We start from the raw sequence: 23,070 nt of genomic DNA on the forward strand, positions 1-23,070 counted from the left end.
AAGAGTCCTATGCTGATCACACTGCATGGTATTATACTGCAGATCAGGCAGAAAGCCTTCCTCTCAACACACACACACACACACACACACACTCAGACACACATACAGACACATACACACACTCACACACACACAACCCTCTAACACAGCAGAAGATATGTAAATGGAGATCTTGCATGTTTTTGTGTGTGTGTGTGTGTGTGTGTGTGAGAGAGAGAGAGAGAGAGAGAGAGCCTGCCTTAAGCACTGAGAACAGAATTAATGTGTAAAGTAATGTAGGTCAGAGCTGGAGCACTGACTACTCTGAGTGTATCGAAGAGGATACACTTACTCTTGCTGTTTGCGTGTGTGCGTGCGTGTGTGTGTGTGTGCGCGTGCGTGTGTGGCACTAGATTTGGACTGTACATGTTTGAAGTAGTGCCATGATGCCCCAAAAAGGAGTATAAATGCTTTTAACTGCAGCCATGGACTATACACATACACACACACACACACACACACACACATGTACAAAGAGCGGGGTAGGCCACAGAGACCACTGTAATGAAATCTCATACTCTGCCCGCTTGTCAGAAGTCTCTGAATGTGAAGCCTGTAATAACTGCTGGCATCACAGGAAACGCATCGGAGACTGAGTGGGAGGGACTTTTTGGTCAGAGGTCTGCCCAAGTGTCAGTCACGGCATCTCAGCAAGATGGAAACTTCTTTTAATCAATAACATGGAAAAAAAAAATCTGCTTATGTGAGGCTGTGGCCTCTTTAATGTGTGTGTTTTTCTCGTTCTTTCTGTAGTCTGTGCCTAAACCCATAGCGTTGGAGCCGTGTTTTGGGAACAAGGCGGCTGTGCTCTCCATCTTCGTTCGATTACCCAGAGGTCCTGGGGGCATACCTCCTCCTGGTCAATCAGGTGAGTGTATGTGTTTGTGTGTGTCTTGTTGTCTCTCTCTTCTCCGATGGGTTTTGTTCAGACAGCCGTTGTAATGGCAGCAGCTTGTGTGCAACTGAGATGTCCTCTTTTATGGATTCTCTTGGCATATTTCCTCTGTGGGGAGGGGGGTGGAGAGAAGAAGACCAGGCAAAGCTCCTGAAAATCACTCACTGGGGAAAGCTGTAAAATGGAGTCATTTTTCATAGACATCTTATTAGAAAGACCTAATTTTAACAGCTTAAATAGCTTAACATTTATCTTCTCTCTCTCTCTCTCTCTCTCTCTCTCTCTCTCTCTCTCTCTCTCTCAGGTTTGGCAGTGGCAAGCGCGTTGGTTGACGTCTCTCAACAAATGTGCATGGGTTATAAGGAGAAATCTGGAGGCCTGCGTAGCCGCAAACAGCAGCCTTTACCACAGCCAGCCACTTGTATCTGACGCTAGACACCCCCTCCCCATCCCTTAAACACCCCTGCCAAGACTGAGCCATGGACCATACAGGCGATGGGGTTCAAGACACACACAAACACACACACACACACACACGTTCGCACATCTCCAGAAGAAACAGGGGTAATAAACTGGAAAAGACACTCTTCAAGTCTATGGATTATACCCAGACACAGGGAGGGAGAGAGAGAAAGAGAGAGAGAGGGGGGGGGGGGGGAGAAGAGAACATGTGAGAGATTCAGTTTTCTTCTCTCCTGGAAACCCCTAACCTGACAAAACACTCCACAAAAGACTCTTCTTCCTCGTTCACTTTACGACGTTTAACTTATTACGACGGCTTTAGTTTTGTTTTTATCGTATGGATGAATAACCCTCAGCATCTCCATAACAACGTACAGCGGACCCTCTGGAAGCAACCCGTGGCTGTACAGCTATTATATAAACACCACACACACACACGCATGCACGCACACACACTCAAACTCCTCCCTGGTGCATTGTTTGAGGCATTTGGTGGACCCCTCTCTTAAACCGTACTGCTTGGATGGATTACAGATGAGCAACTTCACAGGCTTATATCGGTTGACTTTTCACATCACCAAGACTTAACGGTGGTGTGTGTGGGTTTGTTTGCATGCATGCGTGTGTGTGTGTGTGTGTGTGTGTGGAACAAAACCTAATTTAGAACTCAAAACAAGCTCAAAACGAATTCAGAGCATGAGAGTTTCGACACCATCATGAGAAAGAGTTCAAAGATGAACAGCCCCGTGTGTTCATTCCTACACTGTCTCTCACACACACACACACACACACACACACACACACACACACATACACAAACCGTTCATCTCTATTGTTTGTTTGCTTTGGGGGTGTTTTAGCAAAGGTACTCGAGAGAGAGCATGACTGTTTGTATGTTTGTATGTATGTGTGTATGTATGTATGTGTGTGTGTGTGTGTGTGTGTGTGAGAGAGAGCATGACTGTTTGTATGTATGTATGTATGTATGTATGTGTGTGTGTGTGTGTGTGTGTGTGAGAGAGAGAGAGCATGACTGTTTGTATGTATGTATGTATGTATGTATGTATGTGTGTGTGTGTGTGTGTGTGAGAGAGAGAGAGAGTGTGGGTGGGTGGCTGTGTGCGGGTGTATGTAACACCTCTTATTGTACCAGTATGCTCATTTGTGACTCTTTTCTATTCTAATCTGATCCTACACTGTTATCTGCCCAGTTGTTTTTATGGTCTTTAACTCTCTCTTCCTGTTTCATTCATCCTCTCTTATCGGAAAGCTCTGTCCATTTATCAGATCCATTTTGCAGCTTCCCTCAAACATAGAAAGAGAGAGAATGGAGGAAAAAGAGAAAAAGGAGGAGGGTTCCATCAGTTTAGGTTACTAAAATGTCAGAAGTCTGTGTTAAAGCTGCTGCAATTTATACGAACATGCCTACGTGTTCTCACACACACACACACACACACACACACACACATACACACACACCGAGAAGTAAACAGCCCATTTGTGTCCGTTTGTGTGTGTGTGTGTGTGTGTGTGTGTGTGTGTGTGTGTGTGTGCAGGCATGTTTGTGTGTATGTAACGTTCTATTTCGGATGATGTGTTGGACCTCAGGGTAAGGAGCGGAGTTTTGGAACAAAATGTAAAGGTCAAAGGAGAGAAAATGATCAGATCTGACATTCTGAAATGTAACCGGGCGTAAGAATACGCAGCCGCAGACACACCTGCATTCCAGATGCACCTTACCATGACCCCAGCGGTTGTGTGTGTGTGTGTATGTGTGTTTGTGTTAAGACTTTGACCTCTTCCGCTCAACCTTCTTCTGTTTCCCTCAACACGAGGTCTCCCCCGACACAAGTGGTTCAAGTAATATGTGTGCTACTGAGTCTCAGAGATCTTAGAGATCTCAGTTGCTCAGATCTGACAGCTTTGTAATGCTCTGCGCTGTAGTTTTCTGCCATACAGTCTATACGATGCATGGTTAAAGTGTTTCAGTGTGTTTATGAGCAACACACTCGCCACCAGTCACAGCAAAAACAACCCCGGTTTGGTCTTCTACTCACATGACACCACGGGAAGTGATGTCACCAATGGCAGAGCACAACTGTAAACTTCCTTTATTTGTCATGTGATTTACTTGAGATGAATGTATATGTAAAGACAAAATTTCTGCTGAACACATCACAGAAAAAAAAAAGTGATATTTAACAGTTCACATTTCAATGACCTGCTAAAAAAAACCGCACACACAGTGAGGCTATGCTTATTGCAGAAGTAAACTTCTAAAGGGAAATTATGACCACACACATGCATAAGCACACACAATGACCTGAGCAGATCTGGTGTAAGGAGCTGGTCTCTAACTCAGAGGGAAGACATTTCCCAGAATGCTCCTTGCCTCTCTTAAGACTCAAACACTTAACTCTTAAAACATCTCACTTCTGTGCAAACACACACAATCACTCTTTTCACTACTGTCTCACATATTCACATATACAACCCCCTCCCTCTCCAAGGCCTGTACAGTGACGCTGTAGATATTGAATCTGTAGTTTGTTAATATGTATAATGTAGCAGCCAGTGTGCTCTTGGTTTTTGTATATAATAATAGACAGTAATGTGAATGCCATTTCTGTTGAATGACTGCTTCTAGCAGCGGGTACCGTGTCCCAAGGCTTTCAAAACGTGCGTTCTTAGAAGCCTGTTCTTTTCCGATTGATTTTTTTTTTTTTCTTTTTTTTTTTTCTTTTTTTTTTTTTTTATGATGGCAAATGTTAGGATGATCAAAACTTTGGTTTTATGCTGATGGGATGTGTAAAAAAAAAACAAACAAACAAAAAAAAGAAACGAAAAACAAGAAGCAGAATTATAACTGACCTTGTAATTATATATGTACATAAAAGAATGACCTAGAACATTTTGTCTATAATTAAAAGTAAGCTCTATGTGTCTCTTCTGATTCCTGATTTCAGTATGGCTCTGATTTATCTACAACAAAAGCCTGTTTCCCTTTTTGTGTGAAACATCTGTGTTTTTAGAGCATCGGTCTTCACTGCACAGCCTTGTTTGGTAACCATGTAGAACACATTGTAATGATGTTATCCTATAACTAAACTTGTCCTCAAAGAGGTCACAGAACAATGCAGTGATACACCCAAATCATGATGCATATGTAATGTATGTTAGCCAGATAAAACTTGCACCAAAGTTCAAGAATGTTCTGTAGGACTGTTTCTTACCTGTTAGGGCGGCTTAGGCTTTTGGCTCAAGTTGGAGAGCTAACTGAGAAATGTTGCTTGGCAGGCTATCCCTCCGGGGCCGCCCGTACCACGGCTTTTCATTTCAAATGATGAAAAATCAATTCTTTAACCAAAACTGATTTTGCTTCTGGGTTTGTACCGCCAGACCCCCAGCTGAAACGGGCTCGGTACGAAAACAGTATCTGTGTGAAAGGTGAGGTTATCACTGGCCAAATCTTTGCCTCATTAAAAGGCCATTAAAGGAAATTTAAAAGACTTAAAGGAGATGTAGCTCATTATTCTCTGACAGACACCAATAGATCAGAGATTTTTACTGAAAAAAAAAAAGATCCTTAACGATGCTAACCCCTGGTGTATCGACCATAGAATCTCAGTGACACCTGTCATCAACGATGGGACATGTTTACGTAAGCCATCTCTTTGGTGCGACGTTACTTTTAGAGAGCGAGAGAGAGAGAGAGAAGCTTTGGGAAGAAGCACCATTTAGTCGCTTTTTACAGTTTGACCCACGTGCAAACACTCACTGCGATCTGCCTCCTGTGAACAAAACAAAAAAAACAAAAAGGCGAATGAAACATTCAGCCGAGGATAAAATTGATTTTTGAAGAGGACGCCGTCATTTGTATTTGTCATCATGTCATGTCCGAGCAACCTGAGACAGATGGTGAACGGTCTAAAACAATGTTATGCGTCATAAACATAAATGGATGAAATGCAGACTTGAAATCACGTCGTGTCCCGTCACGTCACGTCACGTCATGTCCATCCACATTTGGCAGAGCAACGAGAGGGCAGTGTGTACACGGGCAACTTGTTTTCTCTTTCGGATGGGAAATGCTAAAGAAAAGAGAGAGAGCGAGAGCGTTCTTGCGCGTCAAAAGAATGCTAGTGTGTTATTGTGACTGAGAGAAGATAGCGATGGGAATGGTTAACTTTTAACAATGGTTGATATGTGAGGTTGACTTCCCTGTGCGGTCACCTGTAAAGCCCCAAAAGCTTTGAACTCTGATTCAGACAGAAATGTCACGCTTCAGGGTCACTTGGTATGAGACTGCCACATTTACTTGCTTACATTTCAGCATCTGCCTCTTGATTTTCTGCCATCACAAATAAACAGCGAGTGTTTAAGCAGATGGGTGGCGTGGGAGGACACTTAAGTTTCATGTTTTTGTTTCAATTGTTTCGGTAAAAGAGTGAGAATGACATATCTAATGAGACACCACTTTATACAGAACTTAAACATTTATGAGTTATCATTAAAATTTTGCAATTTAAGAAAGTCAGAAACCTCTGAATGTATTTCGTAGATATATCCACTGTATGCAGCAAAACTCTTTTTAATTCCTGTGTGTGTGTGTGTTTGTGTGACAGAACCCAGTTAGGTATCCTAGATATCTAGTGACCCAAAATTTCTAGACGGGCATTTATTTCTGTCAGTTTGGGTACAGAGAGGTGGCAGTAAAAAGTTTACAGTATGAGGGAGGGAAGGACAAGAACTCTCCCTCACCTTTCTCCCTTTCCACCTTAGTTTCATTCAACAGTACACAAAATACATTTTGTTCTCTCTCTCTCTCTCTCTCTCTCTCTCTTTCCTCTCTTTTATCTCTCTCCTTCAGACACACACACATATATTTCTGTACATCCTCATCTGGCAACTTTATTTTTCAGGAGGTAACATAGTATGAAATCCACCCATCTGAGAGAAACCCCTCCCCCTGTTTTCAGCCACAAGAAACTGATTGGTTAAAAGTCTCTGGATGTGTGTTTGAAAAAGACAGTTCCGAAATGTATCACCCCAGTCTTTCTTCTTCACAGAACAAACACTTTCCTGCCTCTTGGTGCTTATGGGGAAATTGAATCCTGGAGCCTCGGGTGGGGGGGGGGGGGGGGGGGGGGGGGGGGGGGGGTTGTGAAACTGTCACTGTGTTGCCTGTCACTGTAGAAACAGAGACGGATTTTTTTTTTTTTTTTTCATTGGCTGCAATGGCTGAGTCATAGCTGTGGTCCAGTAAGAGCTGGCCGGAGAGCTGGGTGGTTTAGACTTCGTTTAAATAGGCTGTGTGAAGCTGGTTCTGTAAGAGCGGTTCGTGGACATGGTCGTATTCATCTGATGTTCTAGGCGGTTGCTTCAAGTACCACTGCATTTTAAAGTATTTCTATTCCAATAAAGTCCTTGCAGTAGGCTAAAGCTTTTTTTTTTTCTTCTTCTTCTTCTTTACACCAAACAATCAAATCAAACATCAACCGACCAAATATCCTCACCCATCGTTCCTGTTATTCCAGTGAAGTTTCCATAATCAAATTTGCCATCATAAACCTTGGGGTTTTTTTCCCCACAATATTTAACATTTTGTGTCTTACACAACATTTGACTGTTAAAAGTTTTTTTTTTTGTTTTTTTTTTAACATTTCAGAAATTCATGTGTGTATGAGAAAGTGTGTGGGCTAGAACATGGGAGTTGTGCCTGAGGGGCTAAATAGTGATCGCACAGAGAAATAAAGAACTCCGTTGATACAAAGTAATGATTCATGGAGAAATTTGGACACATTAAAAAAATAGAGATTCTCCTCCTGATTCCTTCAGTAAATCCAGAACTTCTTCTTCTTCTTCTTCTTCTTCTTCATAGACAGTAAAGATATACATTTTTTTTTAACATAGATTCCCACATTAATATCATACATATGTCTTGTGCAATATGTAGACTCAACCTTGGGCCTACATATTTTCATTAGTGAGTATCCATAGTTGGTTAGCCATTGAATATGACTGAAAACAGATATTGAAATAAAGTAATAAAAAAAAAGTGATTTTATGAGAAGAGTGTCTTACATTCTTGGCAGTGCAGCCAAGACATTTCTCAGTTCTATCTGAAGACTGTATATCTTACAGAGGGTCTGCACACACACATTCATTCACATATGCACATATAAACAATATCTACTCCTTTCTTTGCTATTCTGCTGTCTCACCTTCTCTCTCTCTCTCTCTCTGTCTCCCTCTGTCTGTCTATCTCTCTCTTTCTCTCTTTCCCTCAAATTGAGTGGTTTTCTCTCTCTCTCTCTCTCTCTCTGTGTGTATGTGTGTGTCAGTCAAACTGAGTGGCCATGTTTTCTCTCTCTCTCTCTCTCTCTCTCTCTCTCACTCTCTCTCTCTCTATCTGTCTATCTCTGTGTGCATGTGTATGTGTGTGTGTGTGTCAGTCATTGAGTAGTCATGCTGTCTCTGTCCCTCTCTCCCTTTTTATGATATTTTGGATGTGTGATCCGTAGACTTTGAATTTATAAACAGGTATCATGTACACGCGGGCACATCCTATCATCCCTACCGTTAATCATTAGCATACAAACACTCACACACACAAACACACACACACATACACACACACGCTCCATTTCAAACACATGGCGCTCTGCTGTGATTGGCTGAAAAGCTCTAAAGATGGTGCATGAGTAGCAAAAAGGGGAGGAGCCAGGCTAAGATTGACAGGTGAAGAAGATCAGCGCTGTTGTCATAGAGGCCAGGGGAGGGGATTGTGGAGTCATCCCACAGTCTGTCTTGCTCATTCACCTGTAGAAAAAAAAGACACAAAATACTCCATCAGTTGTCATCTCTCCTCAGTCGTTCTTTTGTCTTTTTCTTCCTTTTCTCATTCTGTCTCCTTTCATATCATCTATCTTTCTCTCTAACATCAGGAGAAGCTCCACCGGATGAATACGCTCACACTCATTTAAAATCAACTCAGGACATTCTCTCTCTCTCTCTCTCTCTCTCTCTCTCTCTCTCTCTCTCTCAACAAATAGAGCTGCAGTTTTCTCATCCAGCAACATTTTTAAACCAGTGCAGGTATTCATAAAGCGTCTCTGCTTCGCTCCCAGGAATCAGGCTGCAAGTGAGTTTCAGGGTAAAATCACTCCGACCTCAGAGTAGGACACAGGAGGTAATCATAAAGCATTTTATTTCTACTCTCATCATGTGAAAAATTCACTTTGAAGAATGTTTCTCAGTAAAGCTTTTGACATTTGAAATAGTGAAACAGCCAACAGTGTTGAAGTATTTTGCCTGTTTTACCCAACAAAACAAATATCATGTCGAAAAAATTGAGTTGTATCGGAACCTACTCTATTTTAGGTTATCTTTTATCCCCTGTTGCTAAGATCCACAGGATAATAGCAACTTCCGACTAAGCAGAGAGCGTCTTCTAAGGTATCCTAAATTTTGGTTGAGTCTGAAGAACTTATAAGCTTTAGAGTATTTATGGATAACTTTTATTCTTAGGTTTTGTGTCTCTCAGATATTTTGGACCAATTTCATACGGTGTGATGTCACAACCCTACCAATACCTCTGCTGGCCGTGACTCGGTTACGAATCAGACACCAACGCATACGTCGTCTGATGTGATATTGTTTGCGTCACCTGTGTCGGTATCTGGGCATTGAGGATGCTCTGCTCTGTTTCCATGGCAGCTCCCTGGGTGGCGGTGGTCGTGGTGCTGATGGTGCTGGTTGCTAGGCGCTGGTTGTGATGGACGGTTGCCAGGCTGGGCACTCTGGGCTGGTTGGCTGCAGATTTCAGATCGGTGCCATTTCCGAAGGCCAGGATGGCATTCTCTGTGCGGTTTGAAGAGAGCAAATGCATGCAGGTCACAGGCCTCATTCTTTTCAGATCACAGTTTCTTTGTGACAGCTATGCCCCAGTTATCCTGCTATAATGAATGTTGTATGTCTTTCTCTGTCATCTAACATCTCTTTGTACCAGGGCCAAAACTTTGTGGAATCGGATGTCTACCCTTTTTATTCCACATGTAGTCCCATTACAATGCTTACATCCCTTTAGTCACATCATTAATATGATGTCTCCGATGCACTATTTCAGCAGGCCAATATTTACCAATGTTTTCTGTCATTTACATTTTGAAATCCACTTTGCGGGGAGTGAGCACAGATCCAAGCCACAGTCTGACTATTTTAAATGTTTGAGTGGAAACTGAGGAGCTATCCAAACACATTTAAATTCAGCCTCTAGAGAGTAACTTTTAAAAGGCAAACTGAACTGAATAATTAACATAAAAACAAATCCTTATAACCTCAAGCTGCGTGCTTACCAGCTTTTAGCAGCTATTGAATTGACTATTGATTTAAATTTATCTAATTTATTTGCTGTACTATTTTAATCAAATTTCATGTTAAATAATTGCACAAAACACTTCATTGTAAATTTCATTACATTTCATCATACTGGATTATGTAAGCTATTCAAAGGAAACATGGATTAAATGCTGCTCCCCAATTTAATGACAGTTTCACCTGCTTAAACTGGTACCAATTCTTACTCCTCTTCAAATACCTTAAAATTGCACTCTCAGTTCACTCCCAAAACACTGTAACACAGGTTCTCAGGCAACCCAAGTATTTGGGCATTACAGCAGAAAGTCATTCAAATATCACACTTTATTTCTGAACATAGTTTAGCAATTGTCCAAACACTGGACATGAGATTTAAAATGAGAGTGGCACGGTCCTCGTCAGTGCATCAGTACAAACAGCATTTCAGAGGTAGCAGGATGATGTTTGCTGAAGATCAGAATTTCAAACATAGTTTAACAATGGCCTGAGCACCTGACACGCGAATCACAACGAGAGCAATACAGTCCTAAAAGGGAGATGTCGGCTGAAGATCAGAATTTAGCAACGTAAACGGACGCAAAATTTCCCAGCGTCATCTACCCAGACAGCACACACACGCCTTTGAGAAACAAGCCTCTGTGTCACATATTTCAAAATCCGGTCCTGGAGGGCCAGGGTCCTGTCGGCTTTTGTTTTCATCTCTTCAGTTACCCGTTGATTTTCACCTTGAAAACGGGTGCGCACGCTCTTCAGCCAATCAGAGATTGTATTTAGTTGGTCGACAAGACAAACAGCAGGACCATGGCCCTCCAGGACTGGATTTTGACACCCTTGCTCTATGCGATTGCTTGCAAATCTACTGAGGCATCTATAATGGGCCGTTTGCTCATTGGCACAATGTTGCATCTTTGCCTGACACTCAGCTGACAAACCTTCCACTCTCTAGAAGATGTACTTCACAGACAGCACACATATAACTTTGTGACATCTTGCAAAACCCGATGCTTACAAAACCCATCGGGAAGGTGTCTACGTTATGCTGTTTGCTCATTGGTACAATGTTGCCGAGACATTGTGGCCTAACGCTCAGCTGACGTCTTTGAGCCATATATGCGATGTTTGCAAATCCATCAGAAAAGACATCTTCAATAAGAGAGATAATTGCAGAGATATCATTGCTTGATGCTAAGCCGCTACCCTGCTGCTCTGTAGCGGATCTATGTCTACTAACCTGGGAAATACATCGGCACAGTGTAGCAGAAACTGCGTACCTGTTTCAAAGCTCGTATAGAAATCTCGTAAAGATCAGGTCGCTGTCGATGCACACTGTCTAGAGAGCGGCAGGATGACAGCGGTGCATCAGGCCACGTGTGCTGTTTGTTGTTACCTTTTTTCCTATTTCCTGTCTCCAAATTAGGGTAAGGAGACACGCGGGAGCCACATTCTCCTGGCTCCACAGCCAAGCTAACTACACTCGCTTTGGTCAATTCAGCTTTGGGGAAACATTCGGCTTGACAGTGATCAGTGTTTCCACAGTTCAGAGATGATGGGACTTCGTTATGTCCTGATGGACTGCATAATTCATCACTTACAAAATTAAAGTGCAGTACAACACGATAACCCAGCATTTGTTCCGACCAAATAACCTGTCCCTCACCCTCAGATTCATTTTCTCTGCCCATCCACAGTTTTTTTCTCATATCATAACCAAAGCCCTGGGAAAAAGACAACCCAATTTCCACTGCTCTCTTAAAGCCATACTACCTAATTTACCAGTGCTGTCCCTGCTCTGGATGGCAATTATACATTACTTCAGTCCAGCAAAACAAAAAAAGTGTAGTGCTTAGTTCCCTTTTTTATTTTTCTGAAGGTCCTCACTGTGGCTTCTTTCTTAAACTGACTCTGCAAATGAAGCGTGTTAATATACCTTAACCCTAACCCTAACCCACAACACACATTACATGTTTACCTTAGTTCCTATAAAGTAGTCTTGTGTATGGTGTTAATTTACATCACTACATAGCTCTGCTTCTCTCCGAAATAAGAAACACAAGTTTCCTCACTAATAAGGCAGAGTAACACTTTCAGGTCACCACTTAACAAGTCCTTTTTGTTAGACCATGGCTCAGCAAACATAAATACAGGCATGACACACACTAAAACATGTAGTATGTAGTATGTTCTCTATGTAGTACCTCAATTCAGTGCACCACGTTCTTCATTTTTTTTTAACCAGAAAACTAACACAGCAATAACAGCATGTACTGCAGACCCCAAAACTAGAATAGTCCGTCTATTGTCACACATCATAAAATACAGAAACAATAGAGAAATATGGAAATGTTTTCAAAACAGGACAACAATTAGGCCCCTCCCTTCAGAACATCTTCTCTGTGCAGGTGTGGCAGCAGAGAGTGACATTTTCCCGTGTCTGGTACCAGTAGTAACGAGTATGTGGACGAATGAACATGCATACAACCCCAGTGTGGCCACTCACAGGTCCTTCATATATCTGTCTCATTACTTCAGGCTGAAGAACACAAGGTAGCACAATCCTCAGAAAAAAAACAGGCGGTTGTCGGTGCATTAAAACATCACCAGAATTCCCTGATTAAAGTATAGCCTCTTCCATTGAAACCAATATATCTGAATGGCTGATCTGTATAGTGAAACCTTCACCTATGGAGAATGCTCTTCCCCTGTCTCTAAACATCTCTTAATGGGAGCAATGTCTGTATCTGCCACCTGAGCCTCCTACAGCTGTTCTGAGGTCCAGCCTGTGTACAGGATGGAGTCATGGGTGTTAGTGAGACAAATCTCTCCTGGGGCATGGGATTTCACAAGGTCGGTAAACTCAGTAAACAGGGCCTCCACTACCCCATGGTAGGTGAAGTCCACCAATGCTAACAACTCCCTTTGTGTTGCACAGTAGCCCTGTTCAGGTGGAGGACAACCTCAAAAGCTAGCACACGTTCCTCATTGTGCAGTATCTGTCAGAGGCTGGCTCTGACTTTAACATTGCTAGCATCAATATCAAGGATAAACTCACCATTGTCAAGAGGATAACCAGGGACATGTGCAGTGGCAAGCCAGCAAAGACATAGTGTCATTCGGAGTAAGTGTATCCCAGATAGGCAACCTCATAGATAGATAGAAGATAGAGGAGACAATATTATTCCAGCTTTAACCTCATGTTACCTTGGCATATCTGGTCAAACACCTAGGTAAGGCAGTGCATCATTTCTAGTATATCTCTGCCTAGGATAATTATATCATTCAGATACATAAGACAGGTCTCCCACTGCATCTAAGCCATCATGAGGTCTATTAACTGCCTCTGTCACCAGTGCATAACACAATCTGAATGGCACAATATTCCACTTGAAGGGACCTTTCCTGGTGCAGAGAGCAGCAGCACTCTATGCTCTGGGGATAAGCTCAACTTACCAAAGCCTAAGGTGTCCAGGGTATCCTGGATATGTCATAGCAGATATGCATAATTTAAGGTGCAGCTATTAAAGCCCTGCAAACCATCACATGGTGTGACGCTCAACTGCTGTGACTGCTGTGTTGGACGAGACCAGCGCAAAGACTCTGCTGTATCTGCAGGTCAGCATTTTGCTGCTTTCCACCTGACCTCCACCTCAGTTACCCTGTCACCCGAGGCTGTGTCTGGATATCAGGTTGGACCTGGTTGCTGCGGCCCAAGTCAGTAGGTCCAGTGGAGAAGACATCACTGTAGCACTACAAGAGCTGACCAAAGCTGATACCGCTTCACCACAGGAAGCTTGCTGGAACTCTATACCTACTCTCTGGGTGTACAAAGCATGGAGGGGATAAGGCTGAGCAGAGAACTCCACCATGTGCTCCTGGCACTGGGTCTCAGTGGTGAGGGTCTGCATCACCCTCAGTGACTGAGGGAGCCCTGTCACATCTCCTTTCTTGTTGGTGACAATGGTAGTTCCAGAGTCATGGAGCCTGACATGAATACACTCGGTGGTTGAGGGCCCCACAACAGTCCATGCTACCAGCACTTTATGTTTTTCTATGAGGCCTTTTTGGCACTTACCGTCTCCTGTCACAGGTGTGTGGAAGTGGGTGTCTCCTGGCACAATGTACTCCTTTCCTGACTCCAGGACAGTGGTGTGGGCCATTCTTACCACATAACCTTGGGCTGAAGTAAGCCACCTGCTGACCAAAGAGTACAACCTTTTCACAGCCAAAATCCAGTCACACTCGTGCCTGTTCCAAGAATGGATTACCAAAGATGACCTCCATTTTAGCGATATGAGTGATACTGAAGTTCACACTGACTGTATGGTTGAAAACTTGAACAGGCAGGTGGACTTTGCCTAGGACAGGGATTTTCTCATGTCCGATGCCCTGCAAAGACAGAACAGGTGCTGGGCTGGAGTGGGGGTCTAACATCAGGGTTAGTGGCATTGTAATGACTCACAGACAACACATTCCTCCATGCTCCAATGTCTAGGAGGGAACAAATCTCTAATGCATGGATTAAAATATGGATACTCATCTCCAACTCCTTAGCTTTAAAATACAGCACACTAGATGAGTTAAGCTGTTCTTATGGTGTTGCTATGGCTGAAGTTGTTAGAACTACTGAAATATTGGCGTACTTTCTGAGAACAAATGTAGGAGAAATGTGGTACCAATCTATAAATGTTTACAGAGATCTCCCAAACCTCGGGTTGCTATCAAAGTATGTTGTCGAGAGAGCAACATGATGCTGGCTGAGTGTCAAGCGAAAATGTCTCAGCGACATTGTGCGAATGAGCAAACAGCATACTATAGATGCCCTCCCAATGGATTCGCGAGCACTGCATACACATCGCAAAGATGTTGGCTGAACATCAAGAGACGATGTCTTGAGGATGTTGTCCCAATGAAGAAATGGCATAACATAGATGTCTCCCTGATGAGTTTTGCGAACATCGCATAGATGTCTCAAAGACATATGTGTGCTGTCAGGGGTCAATGGCAGTGACGATTTTGTGTGGTTATAAGTGCAATTTATGCCCTCAAAGAAAGAGACAGCGTGCTTTTATGAAAATATATTAAAAAAAAGGAAAATCTAACTGTTTGATGAAAAACCATCTGAGGTTTTGTCAAATAGAGAGTGTTGTACACAACGTGTTGTAAAACTAGAGTGAGCCCGTATGTTACAAAAAAGGTCACTTCCTCCTTTTTTGACCAATGTGAACAGTTCCATTAAAACTGAATGGAATAAAGCTGAATTGAGACGAATGAGCAAAAGTCCTAAGCCACATTAGGAAGCTATGAACACAGCTGAAACTCTGTGCACACTTTTCAGAAATAGATATTGGAATGAATGATGACAGTTAATATTTGATGAATTATGGGAATTTATGGGAATTTATAATGAATTATGGGAGCATGTGGTTCTTACATTTTTAGAGTTTCTGTGTACTTCAGTCACTGTACGTATCCGTTTTTAGTCTAGTGTGAATTAGGTTATACGTGTCCACGCCTCTGTTTGGGCATGTGTGTTTTATCCCTTGAATTGCTATATGATGGTCTGCGAGCCTAGTAGGACATCTATTAAAATATTAATTTTGAAATATACTCCTTTGCCAGCTATTGGTCAAATGTACCGAAATATATGAGTCAAGCATTCCGTTTGATGTATTTCCCTGGATTGGGAGTGCATTTATGCCTTACGACGGTGAACATATGAATAATGACCATCCAAATGCATTAATTTCCATTTATCTAATGGGCTGCTCTTATGAAATTACTTTTGCATGAAAGTCATTTCAATTGAAACATGGGCAAATGAAGACATGAATGGGGTATGACTCATCAGTAACAGCTGATACGGTGAATAAATGGTCTTAAGTATCCTCCATTCACAGGAGCCTAGATATCAAGCCAAAGTTTATCACTTTCATGCCACTGGTCTCTTGGACAGGGACTAAAACTAATCCCAAAATCGGTTTGCTCCTTTTGTGAAATAATTTGGTCAATATGTTTCCTCAAATCTCACATGGATGCAACTATAAACATTTAGATCTTTACTAATATATGTAATGCTCTTAAAAATACTGTAAATAGCAAATAAAAGTTTTACAGAATAGAGGACTGACACGAAATTTAACCTGATAGTTCTTATGTCCTTTGAAAATGGAACTGAGTTGAAATATGATTTTGGTGAATGTATGAAAAGAGCAGCTTTCATCAGTGTGAATAGGTACTAATTAGAGAATGTCTCTCACACATCACTAAATATTTGTCATTCTCTGCACACAGAATGAATGTGAAAACAATGTGGCCTGACAGATCAATGCTGTATGGCAAAATGTGAATTTGGCTCTGAATGTTTTCCCATCTCACGCAGTGCTGATACTAATTGAAGTTGGTCGCTCATAGCAACGGCAAATTAGTGTGGGAAAACAAAATCAATACTGGCAAAGTGATGCTACGTTTTCGTACAGGAACAGCTATCAGCTGTGAAAACTCATACAGACAGCTGCGAAAACACATAACATTTGAGAGACAGAGTGATATAATGATTTTGCAGACATGTCATTAGCAAAGCAGAAGCTACCTAGCAATGTATCTCCCTTGTTATCCCTCTCTCCCATTTTCCCTCCTCACTCGCTCGCTCAGCCAGAAGAAAAAAGAAGCGGGACTGATGAGAGAGGGGGCATTTTGCATCTTTGTGTATATGGGTATGCCTCTCTGTGTGTGTGTGTGTGTGTGTGTGTATGTGTGTGTGTGTGAAACCCATCAAAACTGCATAGCCGCAGTAGAAAGTTGTGACACTTTGTAGGGCTGTTTGGACACACCTCTGTGGTTTTTTCCTGTGTGTTCTGTCTGGCTAGCCGTCTGTCTCTGACTCTCTCTGTCTATCCGTCCGTCTGTCTGTCTGTCTGCCTCTGACTCTCTTTGTCTGTCTGTCTGTCTGTCTCTCTCTCTCTCTCTCTCTGTCTTTCTCTCTCTCTTTCTTTCTGTTTCTCTGTCTGTTTATCTCTGTCTCTCTCTTCCTCTGTCTGTCTGTCTGTCTGTCTGTCTCACTGCCTCTAACTCTCTCTCTCTCTCTCACTGTCTGTGTGTGTCTCTGTGTGTGTGTGTCTCTCTCTATCTGTCTGTCTCTCTCTCTCTCACCAGTAACCAGTGAGATGGGGGCTGTGGGAGTCAGGGGCTGCAGAGCTGCTCTGGCACACCGTCAGCCCAATGCAGTGTACAGAGCAAGCCCAGGCATAAAATGAGCTACACACCAACCTTCTGGCATTTTCCTCCTCAGAAGAAAAGAAAAATATAATTACTCATAACAACCCTGGTTCAATCCGTGGCAAGGTAATTTCGAGAAAACACGTAGAACATTCTGTTTCTTAACAAACTTTCACAATACCTGCTCCCGCCAAATGGTGAAGTTACCTGTAATAGCTTGGTAATATTAGATGGTAATAAGAACCTGAGTAATATGAAAAACTGAATATTACATCGCTACTCACTTTACAGGGAATTGAAAAATTGATCATTTGGCATCAGTATAATCACTGTTATACAACAAATATGAATATTGATATCCAAGGCATATTCCGTCGTAGAACAATTTGTGTGTGTGTGTGTGTGTGTGTGTGTGTACGCTCTCTACCTCACTCTTCTTCCACATTCCTCTAATTGCACACTCGTAGAGACTGGCTGGCAAACCCACAGAGCTCATGTTTAGGTAACTGCTGAGCTCAGTTTTAGACCTGAGTGGTTGAACTGATTTCGAAGCAAAAAAAAAAAAAAAAAAAAAAAACCCAGAAAAAAACAAAAAACAATTTCAGCTTTTTCTTTCTCTCCTGTGCTGGTATTTCACTTTCGCTGTTTCTCTACTGGCTTCCACTCTCCACTCCATTAGTTTTACTGCAGGAACCCAAATTATGGTCAATTACTGAGCCACCAGAGGCCTAGTTTAGGCCTGTATCAGCAAACAGAGCCTTCTCTCTTCAACCTAAGTGTCAGGAGCCAGGGTAGAAGAGACTGTCTCACACCGCAGAGAGGAGGGAAGAAGGGGAGGGAGTGAGGGAGAGACAGTGTGTCTGGACACTGCGGTTTTTTTTTTTGTTGTTGTTTTTTTTTTTTTTTTGGAGCTTCTGTTGAGGTAAATGGAGCGAGTGCTCATCACGACTGTGATTACGCTAAAATAACTCTCCACTGGCAAAACAGAAAAACACGCTCTGGGTTTGCTTGAGTGCAGGCACTTTTCCACCGGCTTTCAGCGATCGCGCCGCACCCTGAAATCTCTCCCCCTGCCGTAAGTGAAGGTCATGTTCTTGTGCTGTATACAATTGGGAAACTGAACTGCGCTATCAGCTCCGCATCACTGAGGTGTGGGCTGAAGCCTCCATTAAAGAGAGGCGCCCCTGTACTGATTACTGCTAATGCCTCATTATAGAAGGCAGCTGTGTACACACTAGAGACACAAAAGGTTTTATGGCACCACGATTCAACACAGATATGGAGAGTTTTTTAATAGACCTGTTACTTTGATTGTGTTCCAAGCTATGTCACGGTATTGCTACCGAAGATATAGTTGTCTCTCTAGAGTAACTACTCAACGCAGTGGAAGACCAGAACATGTTGCAAACTAACCAGAATCCAGAAATCCCATTTTCCTTCATAAAAGATGGTTTACAGCTTGCGTTCAGTTCCTAGATGATAGTATGACCACCACAGAGCTATTCAGTTACTGGGAAAGGATAGTCACGAAAAGACCTCGGCATCATATTCATTCTCATGGCTCAGTGATGCGTCTGAGTATTAACTGTTAACGTTTTTTTTTTTTTTTTTTTCTCTGCCCAATCAAAGCTATGAGACCATATGAATACTGATCTCTATGCAGCACAAGCATGTATAACACAAACGTGTGTTGTGTGTTTGAATGCATTTCCGATACTGAAGTTCTCATTTATATATACACACACATTTATTTCAAATTCAAACCACGCTCTCTTTATTCCTCACCGTATACTTGCCTTACCTCTGCTGCATATAACTGTGTGCTGAAAAGTTGAAAAAGATCGATACTGTAGCTGCGGAAGTTGCTTCTTCAGTCTGTGGTTTCAAAGCGCTAATTTCCAAAATAAAAAAAAAAGTCCATCATGTCTTAATAGGACATTAAACGACCTTGAGCCACTAGAACAGATTCAATACACCTTGTCGTAGATTTTACAAGCTTCTGTGCTTCTTTTGGAGCGCAACACCGTTCTTCCACAAGAAATGTAATCGTTTGATGTTTTGCCGGTGGTAGAAAACACTGTGTGGCGTGTCCCGCTCGCATCGAGCTGGTTTCAGATCTGGTGACTCGGAAAACCAAGGCATATCGCTTTACCTTATTCACCTGCTCATGAGACCATTCACTGACCGCTACGTTCCTGTGGCTCGGGGGCACGGTCATACCAGAGGAGACCACTCCCAATGGGACAGGAGGGATGCTTCGAGGTCATCAGCATGCTTTTTATGGCTTTGTGTTCATTGACATTTACCTTGCCTTTTTTTACGGAATTGAGCAGACCCCACTGTCACATCAGGAAAATGCTCCCATACCGTAACAGAGCCGCAAGACCCCCAGCCCCCACCCCCCCCAGTGTGGGAGGACATGTACTACCGGTGCACCTCATTTAAAACTAGATAAAAGATGACACATCTAACCATGTGACTTTTGTCCACCACCCAGTTGACCACTCTCTTTGTTCTGTGCAGGTTTAGATTTAATAAGGGGTTATGTAGTGCAGTCTGACTGTAGTGAAGTGAACAGATTGTTCCAAATGTAACTGCCTGCTAACATGCTAGATCGATCGATTCAGAGATGCTCATCTGCTTTCTTTTCTATCTCGATCCAATGTGCAGAAGACCCTGCGGCAGTGGAGCAGGTCTATATGCTTTCAATTGCATTTGACCCTATGATGTCTTTTCCTTAAACAGCCCTGTTGCCTATGTCATAGCGTTACTCACTCAGGCATCTGTTGTCATGGAAATGGCTGAGGAAGTCAGCGCACTGTTCCCTGTGGTTCCCACTGGCCACACAGGAACACCATGGCCCCACGTTAGATGTGGAGTTATCCAGATAGTTAGGAGTGATGGTGCTGCCTGCAGAGAGAGAGAGAGAGAGAGAGAGAGAGAACAAGAAAGAGAGAGCAATAACGTCAAGAACATGGGACACGTTGACTGTAGAGCTAATGTAATCATAAATGGATAGTTTGATGAATGATTGATAAACTAATGACATTTTCTTTCTCTCTCTCTCTCTCTCTCTGTCTGTCTCTGATAAAAGGAATAAGCTGAACCACCTTCATTATATGCTTCAATCCAAAAAAACATATATTTTAAATGGGATTCTGACATAGTTCTTGAGGTGACACAACAGCCCAACTTCTATTGTGAACTTGTGCCGACAATGAAATCCAAAGTCGTCATGTCCAGAGCATTACAGGACTGGGGCATATTTAACATCCTAAATAAAATCAAAAGAAAAAAAAAAAAGTACACAATCTAACAGCTGTCACACAGTCTGTTGCTGCTCACCATTGTTGCTATAGTCTCCAAACTTTCTTCCAAATCTAGAGCTGCAACTTAGCTGTAGTTATTATGTGCCTGTATTTTATAGAGTCTATCTGCAAGTGGAAATATAATTACAGAACATAAATGTGTAAATATAAAAAAATATATCACATTAAATGTGCATGAATATGTAGACTATTATGAAACAGTTGTTATGAAACAGAAGTCTAGTAGAAAAACTGCACAATGAAGTAAAGCTCAAAATAACTCAAATGACTGACCGAGATATAAACCTACTACAGGTTATGGGGCCAACTTGAACTTACTGGGGCCAACTTGAACTTGAACTTACTGGCTTCTTGAACTTCTTGAACTAAGTTTGCTAGTGTTGAGTTAAGAAAATCTTCTGTCTAGAGGGCCCCTGGAACTGGAGTTGAGAAACACTGCTCTACTTGTTCGAAGAGATGCCAAAATTGGATTCCCTGAATAGAAATGCAACCAACTGTTTAAGTACCTGTCAAATACTAGTTACAAATGATCTTGAACTTTGTGGTTTTGTTGAAGTTGAAATTCCTCATGCTTTGTGAACACCTATCTGAATCCCCTGTGTAATAAGACACCTTCCTCTTACACGTTTAAAAGTTTTAAGTTCAGAATGAATTCACACTCTGGATACATAATCTGTTCTACTACTTTAAAGGTGCTGAGATTTGGAGGTGATAAAAGGCTTGGATAGTCTGTTCTTGTACACTCTCTGTGTGTGTGTGTGTGTGTGTGTGTTTTCCACTATAGACAACTGATTGCCATCAAGGTGGAAGTCTTTACGGGCATTCATAACTCTCAGTGATGTTACACTTTGTTCTTTTGGAAAAGGAAAATGGCAGTGACTTTTTCCATTGTGTTGGAGAGAAGCTTGATGCAAGTGTTACAAAAAAAAACGAAGTGAAAAGTGGATATGCTGTACGAGGCTGCCCGCTGGACTGTGATGGGCTTTTTTAAACAAATCGATTTCTTTTGTCACGTAACACAAAGTGAAACACCTCTACTACTGTTCTGTAAAAAAAAAAAAGTCTCCTTATAACGACAGAGAACTAGGACAAACTCTGCTGTCTTGTCCATCTCACCTCCCATCTTCCTCAACTTCACTTTTCAATTACTTTTCATTGTTGTTGTTGTTATTGTTGTTGTTGTTGTTGTTGTAGTTGCTTTTGACTACATAACATTGTAGCACAAATGTTTTATTAGAAATGACTCAGTTGGAGACTGATGTATAATTCGTTATGAATGTATGATATTCTGTCAGATGTGTAAGCCAAGGCTGTGTTGTTAATCACTTGGTGGCTTTGTTCTTCTTTTTCCCTTTTCCATTGTTTTCCGTCTATATTTAACCCATAGGCCCCACTGTCCTATTTGCATATTCGCGGACAACTTAGACAGCTTTTCACACAGGCCTAACTTAGAACATAAGCTGTGGGAATTTCACTGTTTATCTTTCAATACCCATAAAACCCAACGCCTAAGGCAGGTTTCGCTACATCTTCAAGAGCTTTCAATAATCAAACCGCTGCATGCAACGTGAGAGACATTGACTAGCATCTCTCTAGGTTTTCAATCTCAAGATTTCTGTTTGGACGGAATCAAATATTGACTTCATTTCCCAGAGTTCTCACCTATAAGGCCCGTGTATGCGATGAGGCAGGCTCCGTAGTTGTCTTGCTGGCAGCCGCTGGCAGTGAGCTCGGAGGGCTGGCAGTCGTGCTGGAACTGAGCCCAGCGAGACCTGAGGGAAACATAATAGCCCATCCATCATCCAACCAGTCAGCGAGCCCTTTTTATAAAACTCAGGCACACTTCACTACAGGACCAAAGTGAAGTTCGGTTAACATGCAGATCACTGATACCTTTACTTTTTTTTCTTTCTTTTTTTTTTATCTCCATCCCAGCTTCCCACCCCCTAGCAGCCACCACACACAACCAACCCCCTACTCTCTCCATCTTTCGTCTTCCCTGTAATCTCTTAGACTCCTCTAGTCTGCTCAACAGCATGACTGCCTCTCAGAGTGCTGGAAGACTGCCATTACTTCCACACACTCCAACAGGCATATAGGGAAAATACTGCTGCTGTCAGGAGACTGCAAAAACACATGCTCGTAAGTGCACACTCTCTCTCTCTCTCTCTCTCTCACACACAGACACACACACACACACACACACACACACACAGACGCACACCTCCAAATGCCATCCATCCCCCTGAGTGTCAATCAGCCTTCCTGCTGGTGCTCCCAAAGATGTAAGCCAGACTTCGTCCTGATTTGGGATACTAATAGGAGTGTGTCAGCAGAAAGTGAGTTCTTCCTGTGATATGTGACATGTCAGTGATGTGTTGGATTGGCTGGTAGCAGAACTGATCCTGACTGTTTGAGTGAGAGTGATAGCAGATCGATACTCAAGACAGATGAATTCTTTTGTGTTTGTGATGTAAGCCAGTCCGTGTGTGTGTGTGTGTGTGTGTGTGTCGGGGGGAGGGTGCGGGGGTGGGGGGGGGGGGGGGGGTTTACGGTGGTGGTGAGTGCAGGCCGCGATAAAATTTAGCCAGTCACTCTCGAGTCCGTGGAAAGTCTTTGACAGAGACTGTAGCTGTCAGCATGATGCAACGAGTAATTGCTCTCCCTCTCCCTCTCTCTCTCTCTCTCTGTCTCTCTCTCTGTCTCTCTCTCTCTCTCTCTCTCTCTCTCTCTCTGTCTCTCTCTCCCTCTCTC

General features: G+C 42.5%; 2 protein-coding genes across 2 annotated transcripts in view; one reads left to right on the top strand and one right to left on the bottom strand.

The window, feature by feature from the left end:
- The window catches only part of atrn (attractin), a 43,959-nt gene extending 41,657 nt beyond the window's left edge, over nt 1-2,302 (top strand). Inside the window, exons 28-29 of the mRNA XM_030772646.1 lie at nt 793-907; nt 1,239-2,302. Coding sequence (XP_030628506.1) covers nt 793-907; nt 1,239-1,363 — 240 coding nt within the window. The 3' untranslated portion in view covers nt 1,364-2,302. The remainder of the gene's footprint in view (nt 1-792; nt 908-1,238) is intronic.
- A 5,781-nt stretch (nt 2,303-8,083) lies between these two features.
- The window catches only part of gfra4a (GDNF family receptor alpha 4a), a 30,899-nt gene continuing 15,912 nt past the window's right edge, over nt 8,084-23,070 (bottom strand). Inside the window, exons 5-8 of the mRNA XM_030772370.1 lie at nt 21,979-22,088; nt 19,763-19,897; nt 9,066-9,259; nt 8,084-8,218 (exon numbers count right to left, since the gene is read on the bottom strand). Of these exons, the coding sequence (XP_030628230.1) occupies nt 8,084-8,218; nt 9,066-9,259; nt 19,763-19,897; nt 21,979-22,088 (574 nt within the window). The remainder of the gene's footprint in view (nt 8,219-9,065; nt 9,260-19,762; nt 19,898-21,978; nt 22,089-23,070) is intronic.

This window comes from Chanos chanos, chromosome 4 (genome assembly GCF_902362185.1).
Source record: "Chanos chanos chromosome 4, fChaCha1.1, whole genome shotgun sequence".
Classification (NCBI taxonomy): domain Eukaryota; kingdom Metazoa; phylum Chordata; class Actinopteri; order Gonorynchiformes; family Chanidae; genus Chanos; species Chanos chanos.